General features: G+C 39.6%; 1 protein-coding gene across 2 annotated transcripts in view; it reads left to right on the top strand.

Moving 5' to 3' along the window:
- The window catches only part of BACE2 (beta-secretase 2), a 57,347-nt gene that overhangs the window by 19,663 nt on the left and 18,912 nt on the right, over window positions 1-18,772 (top strand). For both annotated transcript variants that reach the window (XM_042788820.1, XM_042788819.1), the window contains exons 2-6: window positions 3,146-3,234; window positions 10,321-10,537; window positions 12,130-12,258; window positions 13,453-13,587; window positions 16,758-16,859. In XM_042788820.1, coding sequence (XP_042644754.1) covers window positions 3,146-3,234; window positions 10,321-10,537; window positions 12,130-12,258; window positions 13,453-13,587; window positions 16,758-16,859 — 672 coding nt within the window. The remainder of the gene's footprint in view (window positions 1-3,145; window positions 3,235-10,320; window positions 10,538-12,129; window positions 12,259-13,452; window positions 13,588-16,757; window positions 16,860-18,772) is intronic.

Below are 18,772 nucleotides of genomic sequence, written 5' to 3'. Positions count from 1 at the left end.
CAAGAGCTCTGATTCACCACCTCTGGGGCTTCACAAGGAGGCTGCTGGGGGGGACACTGCCACCGCCGTTGCCTCTGCCTCGACATCGGGGTCTTCTGTCCCCATGGCAGAAAGGTAAAGGCACAGAAAGGTATGACCACTCTCCAGCTGTCACAGCGTGTAGCTCAGAGAATCAAGTCAAGGTGCCACTGATTTCGGTTTTTGTTAGTAAGCTGGGCAGTGAAATCCAGCTCACAGCGTGTCTGGCTTCATCTTTTGGGAGAGGGCAGGGATGACCTCTGGAGATGGGGCAGGATGGGCAGCCCTGGACCACAGCTGGGTAGGTTGCCACTCTGTGACTCACCAGAGTTTGCCTGATGCTCCCCCAGCAGCACCATTAAACCAGCAGCAGGCAGTACCGAATAAAGTAGGCTCCAGTGGTGACAGCATGAAAGTGGTTCGTAATGAGACGTGAAGGCACTAAAGAAAATTCAGACCCAAAGGGTAGCCAGGAGAGAAAGAGAACTCAGTAAGTTATACCCACCCCAAAATGAGCTGCTAATCACTGGCGCTATTGTGAGGACTACAATAAATCAGTGTCTGCCCTGGCCGCCTGCATCTCATTATGCACAAACATGCGGATAGAGAATGTCAGCCTCAATAGCGATCTGTCATGTGAATGCTGCTGTGTCCGAGTGGGCTGGCACTTGCATGGTTAGCCAGCTTTGTATTTTCTTTTTTTTTTTTTTTTTATGAGAGAGGGGAATATCTTTTTTTTTTTTTTTTTTAAATGTTGATTTGCTTCATACTGTGGGTAGTAAATTTGCCCTTTTCTTCAGTGAGTTGTGAATTCTGTGATGATAACATTGTATTTAAGACGTGGGGGTAAAATATCTTTCATATATGTCATATTTAGTAATTGGGGTTTTGTCTGGTTTTGGTTTGTTGTTTTTTTTTTACCCCAACTCCTCCTCCGTGCATGGTGTCATGCATATTACTGAAGCTAGGGCAACACCTACATGTGTTTATGCAGCTGATGTATAGTGCCCATTACTCAAGCATCACAGACTGCCTCAGAAAGGCTAATTAATTTAAGCCCTGCAGCACCCCTTTGAGGCAACTTTTGTTGGTCCTGATAGATGCACACATTGTAGCTGCTCTTTGTTATTTATTTTTAATATAACTTCTATCCCAGAGAGGGGGGAAAAATGACAAGTTCTTACTTTTTTAGGTAGTTGACAAAATGTTAGGCTTTTGATCATTGAAATAAAGTATGTAGCAAACTTTGGATTTTATTGCAAGCCATGCCTTGGAGGTTCTTACTTTCTTTTAAGCCTCAGCTCCTGGAGCCAGGTGAACTTGTAGATGTCCTCTTGTTTTTAAATGTCACTGTCTAGCTCGTGGGGTTGCAAAATAAATTTTAATGTATTGTCTCTGCTTAATCTAAAATCTGGGATGCAGTGAGGCACTTGACTAAGGTGATGGGTTTGGGTTTTTTTAAGTCTTAAAATTTTTGCGTTACAACTGAGAATACCAATGACAGAGTGTGCGTGCAGTTCAGAAGACAGTCCCATGTATTACTAGTTGTTTTTGTATTCATGTTTTAATTTCAGAGCTCCTCAGTCTCATACTATATTAACTAGGTAAAACAAGGGTAACCATCTCTTCCCTCCTCTTCCATGAACAAACCAAAGATATTTTTGAACATCAACTCACAATTTTTTTGTCTATGATCAGTCTTAAACTTATTAAAGAAGGATTCAATGTGTCTTCTCCAAATGCTTTATCGTCCTTTGTCTTTACTCTAATTTTCTGATCTTGGCCCTGTTTCTCCACTTCCTTTGTCAAAAATATACTTGTTTCCCCTATCGCTCTCTCATACCCTCCCCATGTCCACTTTCAGTGCTAGATTCCTAGCTACGTCATGTCTTAAGGAGTGATGAGGACTACCAGAGTGGCTCGTTCAAGCTGGCTTTAAACCATGGGCAACCCAGTCCTCATGTCTCATTTCCTTCTACAGGAAAACTATAATTCCTTAATATTTTTCTAGGAAGCAGGTGTCCCCTACTGCCTGGAGCATAATTTCACAATCATTTTAAGCCAGTCTGAAACCACACTGTCACCAAAGGAGGCAATCGCTCTTTTCTAGTATCTGCTCCGACCATCTCTGTTCAAGTAGCTGTCTGATATGGCAGATTGCTAATTTTTTCTTGGTAACTACAGGGTGAGGAACCTGATCTGATTTGTATCACAGTCCCATGGGTATGAGTGCTTATGCCCTGGGGAGCATCCAGCCAAGAGCAGGGAAAAAGTGTGACCACTGCTTTTGGTAGTAGTACAGTCTCTAACTGATTTAAATTATCATTTAATGACACTACATTTAGTGTAGTTTCAAGGTCTCACTGCAAGAGGTGATCCCGCATCCGACTGCTTCTTCCTGTGCTGTTACCTTCTGCTTTGTGTTAGCACAAGCCATCATGCAGCTGTGGTGAACCAGCCTGGTTGCCTGATCCAAATGGGGAAAGGAGGTGTCTTGTTTTGTCCATGTGGTTTTGTTAGGCAATTTTTGTCCTAAGTCATCCCCCAATTAAGCAAACAAGTGGCCCATTCTTAGGCCAACTTTCAATCAATGCTTTTCACAGTGTTTGTAATTCTGCCATCCTCCTATTTAAAGGCAGTGGTAGGTTGATACTACTCAGGATGAACTGGGCATCGTTCCCATGCTCATCAAGCCATGAGGCAGCTTTGTGCTTCTGCTTATTTCTGCTCAGACTTGCACTTCAACCCCTGCCTCGAAACCTCATAAGCTCTAAGGCAAACAGTGCTTTAAACAGTACGCAATTCAGCCTGTGTCCCAGACGAGGCAGGTTACCAAGACACATGGGTTGGGCCAAAAAGAAATTTGAGGTGGTTGTGAATTCATCTGCTGTGTGAATATGGGCTTGGAGGGTTTTTCCCCTTCGAGGAACATGACTATTTTAAAGCACTTCAGCATGATCAGCTGTTTTGAAGGGGCTGCAGCAGCATCTCTTTCCCAAAAGTTATTTTTTAGGGCAACTTTCATAGTAATTTTAAAATTAAAGGTAGCTTAGACAAAAACTTCAATGACTTGTTTGTTTGTTTAGTTGGATATGAAAACCACCTCTCCTTTTTTCTGTTTCGGCAGTTAAATATTCTGGTTGACACTGGGAGCAGTAATTTTGCTGTAGCGGGTGTGCCTGATCCTGATGTCACCTCCTACTTCAATACCGCGCTGTAAGTACCTGTTCTACATGCTGTGAAGGGTTAGGATGTCTTCTAGATTCTGACTCCTTCATGTGAAAGAGAATGATAAGGCAGCTTGTGGCGCTTCTGTGACATCCCATGAGAGTGGGATGTTTGTTGCCTGAATGGGAAGATTGGCCTTGCGATGCAAAGTCTTGTCTGACACCTTGAACAGTCCCACTGATGGCAGCACAGCCCAGCTCCGAGTGCAGCACTGATTAGAGCTGGAGAAAAGGGAATAAGATTATGGGGTAAAAACTGTTTGCAAAATCACACCAATTTCAGCCAATTTCTAATCCAAGTAGTCTTAAAATGAATTACAAATAAACTTTCCCTTTCTTTGAAAACAAAAATTAAAACCCAGTAATTGTATCTGTTACTTGAAGCTTCATCCAAAACCAAAATTATTAGTCAAAAACTGATTTGTTGTTTAGCTTGGCCAAGAGCCTCAATCAGTTAGTGATCTGGACAGACCCTGCTAAATCTGGTTGTAAGATAGGACTTGGTGGTTTTCATGCTTGTTATGCACTAAATTTGCTGTGTTTCACATGAGCTGACACTAGACACAGCCAAGCACAGCTTTGTCTGAATCACTCTCCCTCCTTTCTTCCTTACTTTCTGCCGTTCTCTAGTTTCAATTATTTCAGGTAAACTTCTCCAAAACACAGTGTCTATCTTTAGCTGAAGCATATGAATAAAAATAATTAGAGGACTGGGAGGCTGGAGAGTATCACCATTCTCATTACCTCTTTATGTATTTTAACATGGAGGTTTGCACTTTTTTCCAATAAAATGTGCTTGTAACCAGAGGGAAAGCAAGCATTTCCATGCTGCTTACTAGAATAGCATTACCTCCTGTCTCATACTCAGATGTTAACTAAGACATTTCACATCTCACTGATATGACACAGGTCTGGAAAGTCCAGAATTTGCACTTTAAAGCTGTTTCTGCACTACTGCAGAGTTTTGTATGCCAGCTGTCCCCTTCCATAGGTAGTGGCTAGACGAAACTTAATTGCAAGGAATCAAAGCACAAGCATTCCTTCTCCCTTTTCTCCTAAGTGATATTATTTTGTCTGGAAGGGCAAGGCCTCTCTCTAAGAACCATAAACTGTTAGAAACAGCAACAACAGCAGAGATTGTCTGTTGAGAAAAGCTGTGAAATCACTTGAAGGTTACAAGTTTTTTATCAGTGTTTTCAGTATACGCTGTGTTTTGAGAACTTTGTTATAAAGTTAACAATGAAGCCTTGAAATTTAGCCCCGGAATAGTTAAGGGTGTTTTGTAAATGCTTTGTAAATGACTTAAACTCAAGTCATTACCATCTGGAGCAATTGCAATAACAGTTTCTGAGTTTGGTTGGAGTACTGCAATATGCTCAGAATAATGTGCAACCATTAGCATGTTTGAACCTGACTATAACGTGCTGCTTCCATTTTAAATTCTTTAAATACATTTAAATAAATGTAATCTGGGAGGGAACCTGGCCCCACTGAAATCAGTTGCATGTTTCAGTACAGAAACCTCTGTAGGTCACCTAGTACAAATCGCAAAAGAGGTAGGGCTGTGACCAGATCAGGTCAGGCATGGCTGAGTCCAGCCAAGTTCCGTAAACCTTTAACGGTGGAGAATCCATGATCTCTCTGGGCAGTGTGTTTCAGTTCTGTGCCACACTCTCCTGTGGTGAAAATACTTCCTACTTTCCAACCTGAACCTCACAAAATGTAACTTCTGCATGTTGCCTCTTTTGTCTGGCACTGAAGAGAAAGGTGAAAGGTCTGGCTGTGTCATCTTTGTAACTGTCTTTCAAGGTGTTGTAAACTGCTATGAGATCTCACCTTGGCCTCTTGTCTGCAAGACTGAAGCCAACCTCCTCTCAGCTTCTCATCACAGGTCCTGTGTTCATGGACCCTGACCTGTCTGGAAGCCCTCTGCCAGTCCCTGTTCTCTTTCTCCAGATCCCACAGCTGACCACAGTCTATTCCAGGTGTGTTCTCACCAGTGCTGACTAGATGGGGAGAGCGACTTCCTTGGATATGTTGCCCATGGCCTTCCAAATGTGGCTTGGTGTAAAGTTTGCTCTATGCACAGGGCAAGTACAGTGTTGGCTCTTATTCAGCCTGGTGTCCACCATCACCCCAAGTCCTTTTGAGTTCTTTTCAGTCGATTCCCAGTCTGTGCTGATGCATGGAGTTGTTTTCTTTCAGCTACAAAACTCTGGGCTTCTCCTTGATGAATGCCATGAGGTTTCTGTTGGCTCAATCTTCCCGTTTTTCAAGATTCCTTTGGATTCAAGCTCTGACATTCAGCATCTCAGCTACTCCTCTTAATGCAGTATCCTGTGCAAATCTGTGGAGGGTGCAGTCTGTCCATTATGTAGGCTCCTGATGAAGATGTTGAACAATTTTTTCTCCACTCATAACCCCTGGGGCACTAAGCTTATCATGAGTCCCTTGAGCCCAGTGGTCTAGCCCATCTTCAACACACTCAGTGGTCTGTTTAGCCCCACATCCTCAGCTTCCAAATGGAAATGATATGGAAGATGGTGTCAAAAGCCTGACTGAAGTCAAGATGTGCTACAGCCACTGCGCTCTCCTCATTTGCATAGCCAGTCGTCATCTTGTAGAAGGTAATGAGGTTGGTCAGGCATGACACAGGTTGGTGTGCCTGTGAAATTCCTTGTTGACTGTCCATGATTACCTTCTTGTCCTTTAATGTGGTTGGGAACAGATTCCAGGAGGTTTTTCTCTGAGACTTTTCCTGACTTGAGGTGAAGCCCAGTGACCTATAGTTCCTTGGATGCTGCTGCTTGTCTCCTCTTGAGACTGACCTTATGATAGCCTTTTCCTAGTAGTCAGGTTATCTTCCCTGGTTGTCATGATTTTACATAGATGGTAGAATTAGGGGCCTTGATATCACATCTGCTGGATCCGTAAAATTACCTTAGAGTGACCTTTACCCATGTGTAAATGGGACAAATGACCTATGGGCACTTTTATTCCACACTATGTGGAACACTTCAAAATTAGATAAAGAGGTTTCCTCTCATCTGGTAATCATTCCTGCAGTTTTTCCCTATATTGTCATGGAGTGCTTCCATATGAAAGTCATAAACTGCAAATTGAAGACAAGGGGAAAGAAGGGTTAGTAATTTGTAAAGTTAATGGGATTGAGTTACAGATGTGTGCTTATTAGAATATTAATATTGTGTTGAAGAAAGAGAGTCATGGGTCTGAATTTCCTGATTGCCACGCTCTTAGTTTAATTTTATTCAAATGATCAAAATCTCAAATTAAATGCATGATTGTTTTTTGACTGAAATTGAGGAGGGTGCATAGGAGAAGCATTATCTGTGTTTCAAAGGACCCAGAGGGTGTATTCTTCAGGAAGAGCCTTCCTTGAACAATTTTAGAACTAGCTTGTTAAATGATGTTGTGTGTCATATAATGCGTGTAATAGAATTCTACTGTTTAATTATCTCGGTCTTTCTGTACAAAACGAATAAAGCTGTTATCATGAACTCTTTCACAACTTGTGCTTTTGCGTGGCTTTGACAAAACCTTGCTGTGAAAAGTTCTGAGTCTGCTGTGATGATCATGCTGTAAAAGTCACCATGATGTATAAGATTTTGGGAAATGGCCTAATTTGTCCTGAACTGAAAAGAAATCATAATGTTGTTCCTCATGCTGTTCAAAATAACAAGTAGTTTTTACTGAGTATGCTACTTATGATGAAAGAGCTACTTAAACAGATGTATAAAGGGATTTTTACACTTGAAACTAAATTATCAGTGATGGCTCTGTAGTGGTATGTGAAAGAGTGACATACTCGAGGCTGTCAGTATTCAGCAACAGCATTCAGTTTTATTTCAGTGTGAATAATACTGTCTCACCATCTAAAGTTTCAAGAGAAAACTGCTCAAGAGTCAATCATTCCAAGAGACAAGGAAGTAAGAAAATTATGAGCAATAAATTGAGGTAATACAATAAATTATATACCAGCAAGCAAAAGTAAACTGCTGCTTTGTAGTATGAACCTGCAAGTTTGCTTGTGTACACTGTACAGGTTGTGGTTTGGGGTAAACTATAAACTTCTTCCAGAACCCCTGCAAATTAGATGGGAATTCTTTGTTAAAAATCAGTAATTTATGTTGAGTTTTCGTATTTGCTTTGTCTTAAAGTTGTTGGCCCTGAATCACTTATCTTGTGCCAACTATCTATCACTAGAGAGGGGATCAAAACTTCTGTTGAAATGTGATTGCTGTTTTCTGTCCCTTCTTTGCTATTGCTGTCTGTGGAGACATTGATTTGGTGTGTAGGAGAAAGTGAGTGGGTAAGCAGGAAAATCTGAAGTCCTGGTTTGTTGCAGAGCAGCAAGAGAACATGGAATTAGGAAGGAATTGCATGTGTTCGGCAAGGTTGGTGTTAAGCAGGGCCTTCTGCGTAGTGGATTTCCTGTTGCCATGTTGAGCTTCCTTCCAACGAAGCATGAGATGAGAAATAATATTTTGGTTATGTTTTGTTCAGTGCTATATAGTAGTAATTGGAAGTAACTCTGCATGAGAAAATGAACTCATTGCTAGTTTTCTCAGCTGAGGCTTGAGATCCATTTGAAGTTTGGGGGCCATGTTTCTGTTGGCTGCTTGCTTTGGAGAGAAGATAGTAAACAGGAAGGAGAGGGAGAATGGAGTAGTGTCACTACAGCACCATAAACTAGGAGGCCTTTTTCCTTGCCTCTGGCTAAGATACACTCTCTCCTGCCAGAAGAGTTTAATTTCTTCTTTTCTCATCACAGCCAAAACAGCTTGTTTGTAATTTTTTGTGCTGTGTGTTTGTTTTAAAACACTCAGCCCATGAATTAGAACAAGTCTATAGTTTTGACCTCTAAAGAAGTTTTCTTCCTTTAGATCAGTGAGGTGGAAAAATATGAGCTGATTACGGTCAAGAAGATGGAGCAGGAAGTGGTTTTGCAGAACAGAATATAGTTTACTGCCACAAGGATTATGTAAGATCCCTTCCTACATTAGGAATTTTGCTCCTCAAAGGAAATAATAAGGCAGTCTCTTCAAGACAACATTTGTGCAGTTTACAAATGAGATGAGTATTCTCATACACATCTCTACAGGTGGGGAAGCTGAGGCACAGAGGGCGAGGAAGTGACTTGTCCTGCCTTTCCACAGGAAAGTTCACCAACTGTGCTGGAAAACGAACCCAGTCTTTCTGTGTCCTAGTCCACAGCTCAATCTGTTATGGCTTTTGGAAGAAGAGCTGTGTGCTGCTGCTAGTCATGCAGCATCTGTATTTGCAGATTCACTTTGTTTTCTTCTCCCAGTACTCACTTTTCTCTCTGAGTTCAGATATTTCCTCTTCTGTTCCACTGCCAGACACTTTTCTACATTAAGAATACTATATATTTTCCCTTCCTTTTCCTGCCCCACCCCTGGTTTCTCTTATGTCACTAATTATCCAGACTTGATTTAGATTTATAAAATGTATTGTCAGTATCACAGTAGTACTTTGAAGACCCTGCCTGAGCAGAGATGTCCATTTGTCTAAGTGTCATACAAATGCAGAATTACACAGAAAGGTAAAACAGCAGTAGCAGTAGAAGTGACCAGATACAGGTAGCAACAGTATCTCTGGAAGTCATGCATTTTAAAATATAATCTGTGGGGCCTATTATCTCATATATTTCTGCTGTCTAGAGTGTTACAAGCTACTGAGCCCTGAAGAGCCTTGAAGAGTTAGGTACTGGGAGTATGTTTAGGGTTAGAGCTAAACATAACTAGGGTTAGAGCCTGACCTCTTACTATTCTCTCCCTCTCTTAGCTAGGAAGAGGATCAGCTGCATGGTCCATATGGCCAAATTGTCCCTCAAGATGAAGTGTCTGCTTAAATGTATGGGAGTTGTCTGTGTTGCCATCTAAAGGTTGTTCTTGATAATAGGAGAAATCACACTGACTTCATTCTGGCGAGCTCAGGTACAGGGTCTTCATGTGGCTGTTTCTGTCAGAGCAGCTGTTAGATTAAAGCTGGGTTGATAAAACTGTCCACACTTGATAAATCACCTGCACTTCTTATAGTTTTACACACATGTAAAGGTGGTGTTATGAAATTATTTTACACTTGATTTTTATTTTTTTTAATTTACATTTTAAAAAGCTGTCAAGCAAAAATTCTGCTCAGGTGAACTGAGCATGGTTTTCTGTCTCTTCAGAAGGGGAAGCTGTATGCTGAGGAATTGGACCAAAATAAATTGTAGGTGATCTAGAACTTTTGTAGCTCTTCAGTAGTGATGCGGGCAGAAGACAATTATTATATGTATACTACAGGATTTTAAAATGAAAAATTTATTGAAGTTTTTTATGATGTTTCTGTTAAGCCTTCTAAACAGGATTCTTTTCCTTTCTTTGCTTGCTATACTTAACTGCTTCTTTGACTTTGCTGCCCTGGTCTAGAAGGAACTCCTTCCTTTTCTTTTCCAAGTCAGTGATCATTTGTTAATAATATCCAAGTCTGCTTACTTCCTGATGGATAGACCAAGCTGCAGATTTAGAAAACCTGTGTCTTACTGATGATACTCACCATAATATTCCAATCTACCCCAAATGGATTTTTTAATAAAATTAATGAGGTATTAGTCTACAGATATTCAGTTAGCTTGGCATTTCAATTCTAGGCTCAAATTCAGAAGCTTTTCATTTCCTAACACCACTTAACACATTACATCTCCAGTTAGAGTATTGCTCCTATTGTGATGGATCAGTCCGAGTCAGGGACACGCTGCACCAGGTAGCATAATACCTTAGATTTAAAACAAAACCAAACAAACAAACAAGACACACCTTGTGAAGATTTGAGTCATTGGCTTCAGGATAAAAACAGGGGCTCGGGATTTTTTTTTTATTTCCACTTTTTACTGCTTTTACAATCTATCCCCCTCCTTCTGTGAGTATATGTGATTGACTTTGCAGACTTCACCTATTTTACTCTCTGGAAAAAATGAGATTGAATATATTCTGTTGTCTTGCATTGTAAATGAACAATTCATGAGTAAGTGTATCCTTTCCTTTTAAAGGTCAAGTACATACAAATCTGAAGGGATTGATGTCACAGTTAAGTACAGTCAAGGAAGCTGGACTGGAGTGCTGGGTACAGATGTCATTACTATCCCAAAAGGAATCTATGGCAGCTACACCATCAACATTGCTACCATTCTTGAATCAGAGAATTTCTTCTTACCAGGGGTTAAATGGCATGGGATTCTTGGTCTTGCCTACGATGCGTTAGCCAAGGTAAACCATCCTTTCTCCACCTCTTGTCTTTCACAATGACAATAAATAAAAATCTAACTATGAAAATAAAGTGAACAGATGATCTGTCAGCATTAGACTCCTCCCTTCCATCTGCTCTTTCGTATGGATCTTTTGTTTGTTCCAGAAAGAATAAATAAGATTGTGATGGTACCACAGTCACATGTGAGAATTTTGGCTTTTCTGGTGATGAAGGCTCTGATTTTAGCTCCTCTGGAATGAATAAGCTTTTACAGAGCCTGTAGTACCAGAGTATGAGAGTAAAGGCTTCTTCTGTAGGTGTGGAAATTGTGTATTAGGGCCCCGGTGATCTCTCTCCAGACCTGTCAATGGATTGATGAACTTACTTGGCAAAGCCCTTGGCAGTTCTAATATATTCTCCATTCGTCAAGTAAAGGTTGAGAGGGAGGACATATATGGATAATTTTAGAAAAAATATTAGCTATGGTGTTTTCATGAACACAGAACCAAGCACATCCTGTTCTTGTGGTGGTAGGAAATTCAGGTAGAAGTTTAAATTAAAACCTAAAATGTATAGTCTAAAATTTATAACCTTATGATCTAAAACTGAAAACATAATTGGAATACTACATAGTCATAGTTTTCAACCTACACATAACTGTCTGAAAAATTAACAAATTTGAGATATATCCCATTAGAACAAATGATTCAATACTGACTGCTGACTCTGGAATTAAAATGCTTTATTCAAGAGTTGTGTGATCATTGTATTGACTTTTGCTATACTTGCTATCATACACTTGTCATCAAGCAGAGAAAAGCTTCTTCTCAAACTCTGATTTGGGCAAATAGTGCATCAGGGCATTTATTTTTCCCTTCTTTCAAAGACTTAAGTGGTGTTGGCTTCTGAGGCTGCTCTGTGCTTTGTGTAGTAAGAGCACTTGGTGTCTCACAAGCTAGACAGGGTCCCTGCCAGTCATGAGATGTAGCTGCACATAAATGTGAATTAAGAGTGAAATTGCAGTACTCTTAACTGCAAAGGAAAACATGACATGCAGTGTAGGAAGAACCTGCTGGTCAGTAATCAGTTGAAATGAGTGTGTTTGGATATGAAATTCTTTAAAATAAATAAGAGGAAGTAAGTCCCATTGAATTAAAAGTTCATTAGAATTAAACTATGTTTAAAAGCTGAAAATCCTCACTTTAAAATTGTGCCTTTTCACTGTGGAAAAGTGCAAATGGCAAGTTACATTTGAGTGTTCTAATAACCCAAGGCCTTTTCCAAACAGAAAGCATCGGTGAGAGTTTCCACCTGAAACTATTATTTGAGTTTGAAAACTGCTACTGAAAAATATTCTCGTGCTTTAGGGATTTCTATGACAGTGGTCAAGAGTAAAAATGTTTTTAAAAACAGCAGAAGCAGAAAAATGACAGATGTTGGTTTTTTAATGACTTATTATATCTAGAATTTTCATCACCCAGTTGTCAGAAATTCAATTTACTTGTGAAAAGTGGTCTTGTTTGAATGATTTGCTCATTTCTGCAAAGAAACTTTTTAATGAATACTTCTGCAATTCTTTTGTTTTTTATTTTGTTTTTTCAACACCTTCAAGCCTTCAAGTTCTGTGGAGACGTTCTTTGATTCTCTTGTGAGGCAGGCAAAGATCCCCAACATTTTCTCCTTGCAGATGTGTGGTGCTGGACTCCCTGTTTCTGGAAGTGGTACCAACGGAGGTAGTCTTGTGGGTATCTGTCAGTCTGAGAGGGAAGATGTATCTTTGTTAATCTCTCTCCCTCTTTTCTAATACTATCCTACTTCTTCCAAATTTAGTGTTTAAAGATATGAAATGTTTTCTATTTTTTTTTAGGGAAAAGTTGTCTATTTTCATTATCCATTTTTTTTTCTCTCTCAAGTTTGAGTAAACTCTGCATTTCAAGTTCAATTTTAAAAAAGAAAAACATAAATGTTATGTTCCCTCAGGGCAGATTCTGCTACTTTTCTCAATCTAAGTAGTCCTTTACTCAACTTCTAAGCTTGTTCAATCTCATCACAACGCTACAGTAATTTTTTTTACACGATGTGAAAAGGAGGAGAGGAATCAAGGCTCTTTTCCTTTTTTGGAGACAACTTATTAAAGGGAAAAAAATCTGAAGATCAGATCTTCTGCTTGTTGTTACTCTGGAAAGTCTTTTCATCAGTTTTAGTAGGACTAAGAATTGGCCATTATTTATCTGGAATCGGGAGTTGGAATGACTGTTCCTGAATTACACTGAAATAAGCATATCAGCACAGGAGTTGATCACAGTTATTTTGCTGTGTATTCACATACTGTAAATGTTAACACACTTGAGACACATGAAACCCAAGAGAGAACTTGCTTATATTAGTTCAGTTCAAAGTCTCATGGTCTAGTATGCTCCCAGTCAGCTTCAATATAAGTTTTGATGGAAAGTAATAGTGATAGCAATGATAGGACGGTCATATTCCGTTTTGCACGTGTATAAGAAAAACAATATATTCTTGAACAGTATTAAGGCTTTTCTGATCTGATAAAGTGAATTTATCATGTGCAAGTTTAATATTCTATCCCATTTTTATACATTGTCTAGATTAAACCACTGAAGATACTGCTTTGATTTTAAACAGTGGAGCTTTCATAAGAGAATCAGTGTGAGCTTGTAGATGAAGATGCTGGTAATTTGTCCCAGTATGGGAATTCTGTTTGACTGAAGCATGATCTATTTAATGTCTAGATGTATCATACTGCTTTATTATTGACAAAGAACTTGTCAGTAAAATCCTTATAAATGGTACTAAATTAAAATTTTGATGCCCTGGGTATCACAATTAAATATTCCCCTTTTTTCCTGTACTTGCCCCAAAACTAAACATCTGGGATTTTAAAGCATACAAATTTCTTTCTCCATTCCCTCAGGTTCTGGGTGGAATTGAACCAAGTCTGTACAGAGGTGATATCTGGTACACACCCATCAAAGAGGAGTGGTATTACCAGGTTGAAATTCTCAAACTGGAGGTCGGAGGACATAGCCTCGAATTGGACTGCAGAGAGGTATTTGCAATTATGTGTTTCTGTCTGCATAAATGCAATTTGGTTAAGAAAAACACTTAAATGATCAGTTTTCTCTTTGCAAGCAGGTATGTATTGCAGTCTCCTCTAAGAATTAAGGCTGCATGGTAACTTAGAAAAGAAACGAATGACCCATGTGAAATGCAATGTGTACATCAAGCATCCTAAAATTGATTCAAAGAGGACTTTAAAGTCATTGGTAGTATTTTCAGTAAATTAGGAGCTAAACTACAATTGTTAAGTGAATGGTCTGCTGAAAATAAGGTTGCTGTGGTTTAGAATGGCTCAGCCTCTTCACTAGCTTCAGTTGTAAAAAAAATGTCTAAACACTGAAGATGGTGCGTTGATTCAAGGGGACAGTCTTTTAAACATCTGCAGTTTGTGGTTTTCTATTATGCAGTAAAGTCAAACCAAAGGGCTTTAAAGAAATTCTGGTCAAACAAAGAAAAGGGAAGATTTTGGATTGACCCCTGTGGAGATGTTTAATTGTGTAATTCATAGTGGCAGTGGGCAGGTATCATCCTGGGACACTTCCCAAAGTATCTCATCTTGTGCCTCCTTTAATTTTTGTAATTCACTTTTACTTGCTTCAGCTTTGCCAGTTTTTATTTCTGATGGATATGTTTTCTATTTTTATTAGGAGTAATGTTCTGCTATTTCTGGATCAGTCTAATGAGACTGCATTGTTGCAATTTTTATTCCAAAGCTTTTTCATTTTTTTTTCTGGAGGATATGTGTGTTTGTGTGTGTTTTATTTGTTTCTCACTCTTGCTTGTTGCTATTCATGTTTTGATTTTAGTTCTATAATGTTCATGCCCTGTCTTCATTAGATATCTTAATTTTACCTTATGCTTGTTCTCTTTGGTGGAAATGATTGGGACATGATAAATCTAGAGTTTTTATATTTCATACAAATTAAGTTAAATTCATAATAGAAATCTTACATGTGCATAAATATTATATTTTCATACAAAAAATGGAAATCATATTGCCATATAAAATATTTTAAATGAGTCACATCGTCTTTCAACTTAATAAACAAAACAAGGTCTATTTAAATGCCTGCCTCTATTATACTGTTAGGAAAGCAAAAGCACTGGTTTGTGTTTGCTTTTCTTTCTTAAAAAAATAGTCAACATGTTTTTGAAGAGGATCCCTTGTACTAATGGTTTAATACATGCTGTTTCCAGAAAACAACTCACTTAAAAATCTAGTGGTGTTACGAGAGTTTCCTGTTATTGTTGCTCTTTTCTGAGCTGGGCTTTGCTTTCACATTGTATGTATTACCATAGTATGCTAGCCACTGGTGCAGAAGGCATCATTCCTTTCTTGATCCAAGGAGATCTTCCTGCAAAAATTTAGAGAAAGAACAGTAAATTAGAGCCAGTATGATTAAAGTTTGGCTAGTTAAGGGCTTGCAGAGGATGCATAATTCACTGCATAGGATGATGAACTATGTGCCCTCTCTCCTCTTAGTTGTTTTCTAGGAAATGGAACGTTTTTTGTAGCCATCACCAGAGACTACTCCTTTCCTTGCCAGGGAAAAGCAGTCCCCTCGCTTCAATGCTGGGAATCTGTCCAGTGTTACGCTGCAGCTGTGGCCTTGAGCCTGGCAGACCAGGGCTGAGGGAAGTACTGAGCTGCCAGCACTGCACCCTGCATAGGTGCACTGTTAAATATTAACCAGGAAGACTAAGAAGGCAAGTTGCTGCCCGTTGCAAGTACGCTGTACACAGCATGAAAATCCAGGTGCACAGTCCCTAGCCGAGCGATCCTGCCACTCCAGGCATTTTGCATGGGTTTACGTTAGTGGTTGACCCTCTTGGCTGTGCCTCCTACTTACCTTTTTTCACTGGTACCTTGCCAGGATGCTGGTGATTGTGTATTTGTGGTACAAATCTGTTAAAATGGACTCCACAATGCCTTTATATTTCTCTCCGCTCTTTAGAAGTGTTTCTGAGTGTATAATAAATGGTTTCCTGTTTGCTTTTCTTTTGGTTCTGCTTGGCAGTCTGTAGCAGCTCTTCCTTCAAAAAGAAAATAACTAAGTCAGAGTTACTTTTTTACTCTTTGGTGGGTTTTATTTTTGTCACTATGCTAAATATATTCCATGTGACTTGATAACATCTAAACCAACGTATTTTAAATTTGCTTGCTCTTTGACCTCTTCCTGAAAAGCTTATGCTGTATATTACTTTGTGTCTTATGATTATGCCATAACCATGTCACTGTTCAGTTGTATTGATCCTGCTGCCTAAGCTGGTAACAAAACTAATGCAAACAGCTGCCACTGCTACTTGCCTTATCCACCCCCCCTCCCACTCTCCCCGGTTAATCATCCTTTTTAGAGATTTAATGAAAAAAGATGTACCTTTTAAACTGTTTATTATGTGTTTACTGTATTTGGAGTTTGCTGAAATCTCTCAATTTGAGGGTTGGGGTTTTAATAATGAAATGTTTGCTTAGTTTTTTTAGTGCAGATTTTGAGGCAGCAGGATTGAAATTTCAAATTCCTCTGTACTTGTTTCTGTCTGTGTTTTAGTGGTTTTCAGCACTTGAGAGAGAAAGGTGTGGCATTTGGCATTTGTACTCTTGAGTACCAAACATGACATGTAAAGAGGCCTAATGTTCCCTGGCTATTCCTAGATATGCCAGCCATTAAAAGTAGGCTGCTGTATTGTGTTTAAACTAGAGTGAATTGTTTCCATGATAGCAGAGATCTTGGTTCAGGTCTTGCACGTATGTGCAAGCTACATCAGCATGCTTAGCATCTGTCTGTACTGACCAAGAGAGTGCTTTTGCCCAAAGCATATGGGAGGTAAAGTGGATTAGCTCATACCTCGGAGGGGCCCAGGCTTTACTTCTTTCTACAGCAGCTTAGCCATTTGCACCAGCTGTGGTGGCACACAGTAATTTCCCGAGTGGTGCAGATAAACTCACTCTTGTTCTCCGGGCTGACCGTATCTTGCTTTTGGTCTCAGACTTCATTTGAATTCAAGCTATCAACTAGAGAGAGCTGCTGACAGGTATGAAATGCAGGTTTGGGAAAACGGCTACCAAAAAGGAACAGCTCTGTCATTGTTATGAAACAGTGGAATCTACATTACATTAGCTATAGTGTGTAACTTCTCCCCTTTTTTCCCCCTCCCTAGTATAATGCCGATAAAGCGATAGTAGACAGCGGAACCACGCTCCTCCGTCTGCCCCAGAAAGTCTTCAGTGCTGTTGTGGAAGCAATAGCTCGCACATCCCTGGTAAGCTAATGTCATTACATCTGCTAGAAACATTAAATTCCTATTAAATGGCCACACAATCTTTGAAAGGAGTGTCATTTTTGCTATCTACCTTGTAAGTCACAGGGTTTTAACCTGAGGAGAGCAGAATCCTTCCTGGTCTCAGCTAATAACTGAGAAATGACTGATAGTCTTTGATGGAAATGGAAAAGGGAAAGAAATAGGTGAAAAAGCAAAGGGAGGAGGAAAAAGGGGGATCCAAGTACAGACAAGAAACGTGTGTATGGAAATTCATCAGAAGTTGTGCAGAGATGGAATTTGGTCTAAGCATTTCAGAAACATGGACATCATCTCTGTTGCTCTGATTCAAGTATTAAGAGTGCAAAAATCAGTCCTTTCATTCAAAATGGAGTGTTTATAAAGTAGAAGAACTTTATACTGCAAGCAGTTCCTTTGCAAGTATAATGCTTATTGCTATATAGAATGGATGCCATTCATTAGGATTATTCATATCAATAAAGCTGCTTTTGACCTTCATTACTGAATTATTTATGTTTAAAAGCATATTTCTTTGGAAGTGGAGTGGGCTTTAGAAGTAGGGCATGGGGATGGTGGATTTCTCTGAGTGTAGAGTAACTGAAGCAGCATTTTCTGGTTAATAAAAACTACTCATACATTTTGGCTGGATACGATGAAGAATTTCAAGGAGGTTAAAGATGGAGAATAAATCCCAGATGTTTAAATGTGAACAATTTTAATATTTTTGTCATGGATTCACAATTAGACATGGTAGTCATTACAAATCACAGGAAATACAGTAACCAGATTATTGGCCAGCTGCCTAAAACACAGAGTATTTGCCTGTATGCTGATAATTCAAGATTGAGATCCTTTTCCTACCTGACTGAGAAGAGATTTGGCATGAAGTGTTCTTCACTGCCTGCAGGTGTCCAGTATCTGAAATAAATGTACCAGTTACCTTATGTAACTTAACTTCCCTGATTGAACAGTTCATTCTTTTTGCAAAACATTGAAGTATTGACTGGAAGAATTTCAATCAATGGGGGAGGAATTGAAAGAAACCTACCCAAGAGCTCTTGTAATGGCACCTTGTGGGTAGGGCATCCTCCTGTGAAGTGGGTCACGGCAGTCCACACTCCTCTCTGATGTTGGTCAGGACATTTGAACTGGGGCCTTCCACATGACAAGTAAACAGTCAACTGATCAATAAGGTATTCGAGGGGAACCGCTCACTCACTTTGCTTAATGGTTTTTGTTCTTCCTATTAAAAATGCATAAACTAACTCCTCTTTTAGGGTTTCTTTTTAATCTCAAGGACCTTGCTGCCATACTCCTTCCCCTCAACACACACCAAAAATTACTTTCACAGCTCTAAACAAAGGAGATAGTCTATTAAATAAGAAAGTAGTTACAAGATATTAAGGATCAGATTCCATCTGTGTAGGAGCAATATCAGGAAAATCAGTATTTTCAGTAATTGTACCATGGCATCACAACCATACACTTAGCACTCTGCGCTTCTGGCAGGCTATGTACCACTGAAATGTAAAATTATCTGCTGTAGTCAGACATACTTCTCTGACCACAGGTGAACCAGGTTAACAAGTTCTTGCTCCTAGCAGCTTGTTACAAGCTTCCCAGCAAGATGTTATTGCCCCCTCAGGTATGCTGGGATAACTGCAGGTGAAGCATTCCTTTATTCAGCTCCATTAAAAAACAAGGCTGTGAGCTTTATGCTCTTTAGTGGTTCAGATCAGTTTTTAAACCTTATTCATTTGGACTGAAGCCTTTTAGGCAGCAGCTATAGGTGCAGTCTGATGTTGGCAGGTCTGAAGGGTGGTGATTTTGGCAGATGGGCAGAGATGAGCCACAACGGGGTGGCAGCTACTACACATCACTGAACTGAAGTCAGA

Source organism: Tyto alba, unplaced genomic scaffold (genome assembly GCF_018691265.1).
Source record: "Tyto alba isolate M040663 unplaced genomic scaffold, T.alba_DEE_v4.0 Super-Scaffold_14, whole genome shotgun sequence".
Classification (NCBI taxonomy): domain Eukaryota; kingdom Metazoa; phylum Chordata; class Aves; order Strigiformes; family Tytonidae; genus Tyto; species Tyto alba.
Note: the sequence above shows the minus strand (reverse complement) of the source record. Positions and strands in the feature narration are given on the sequence as shown.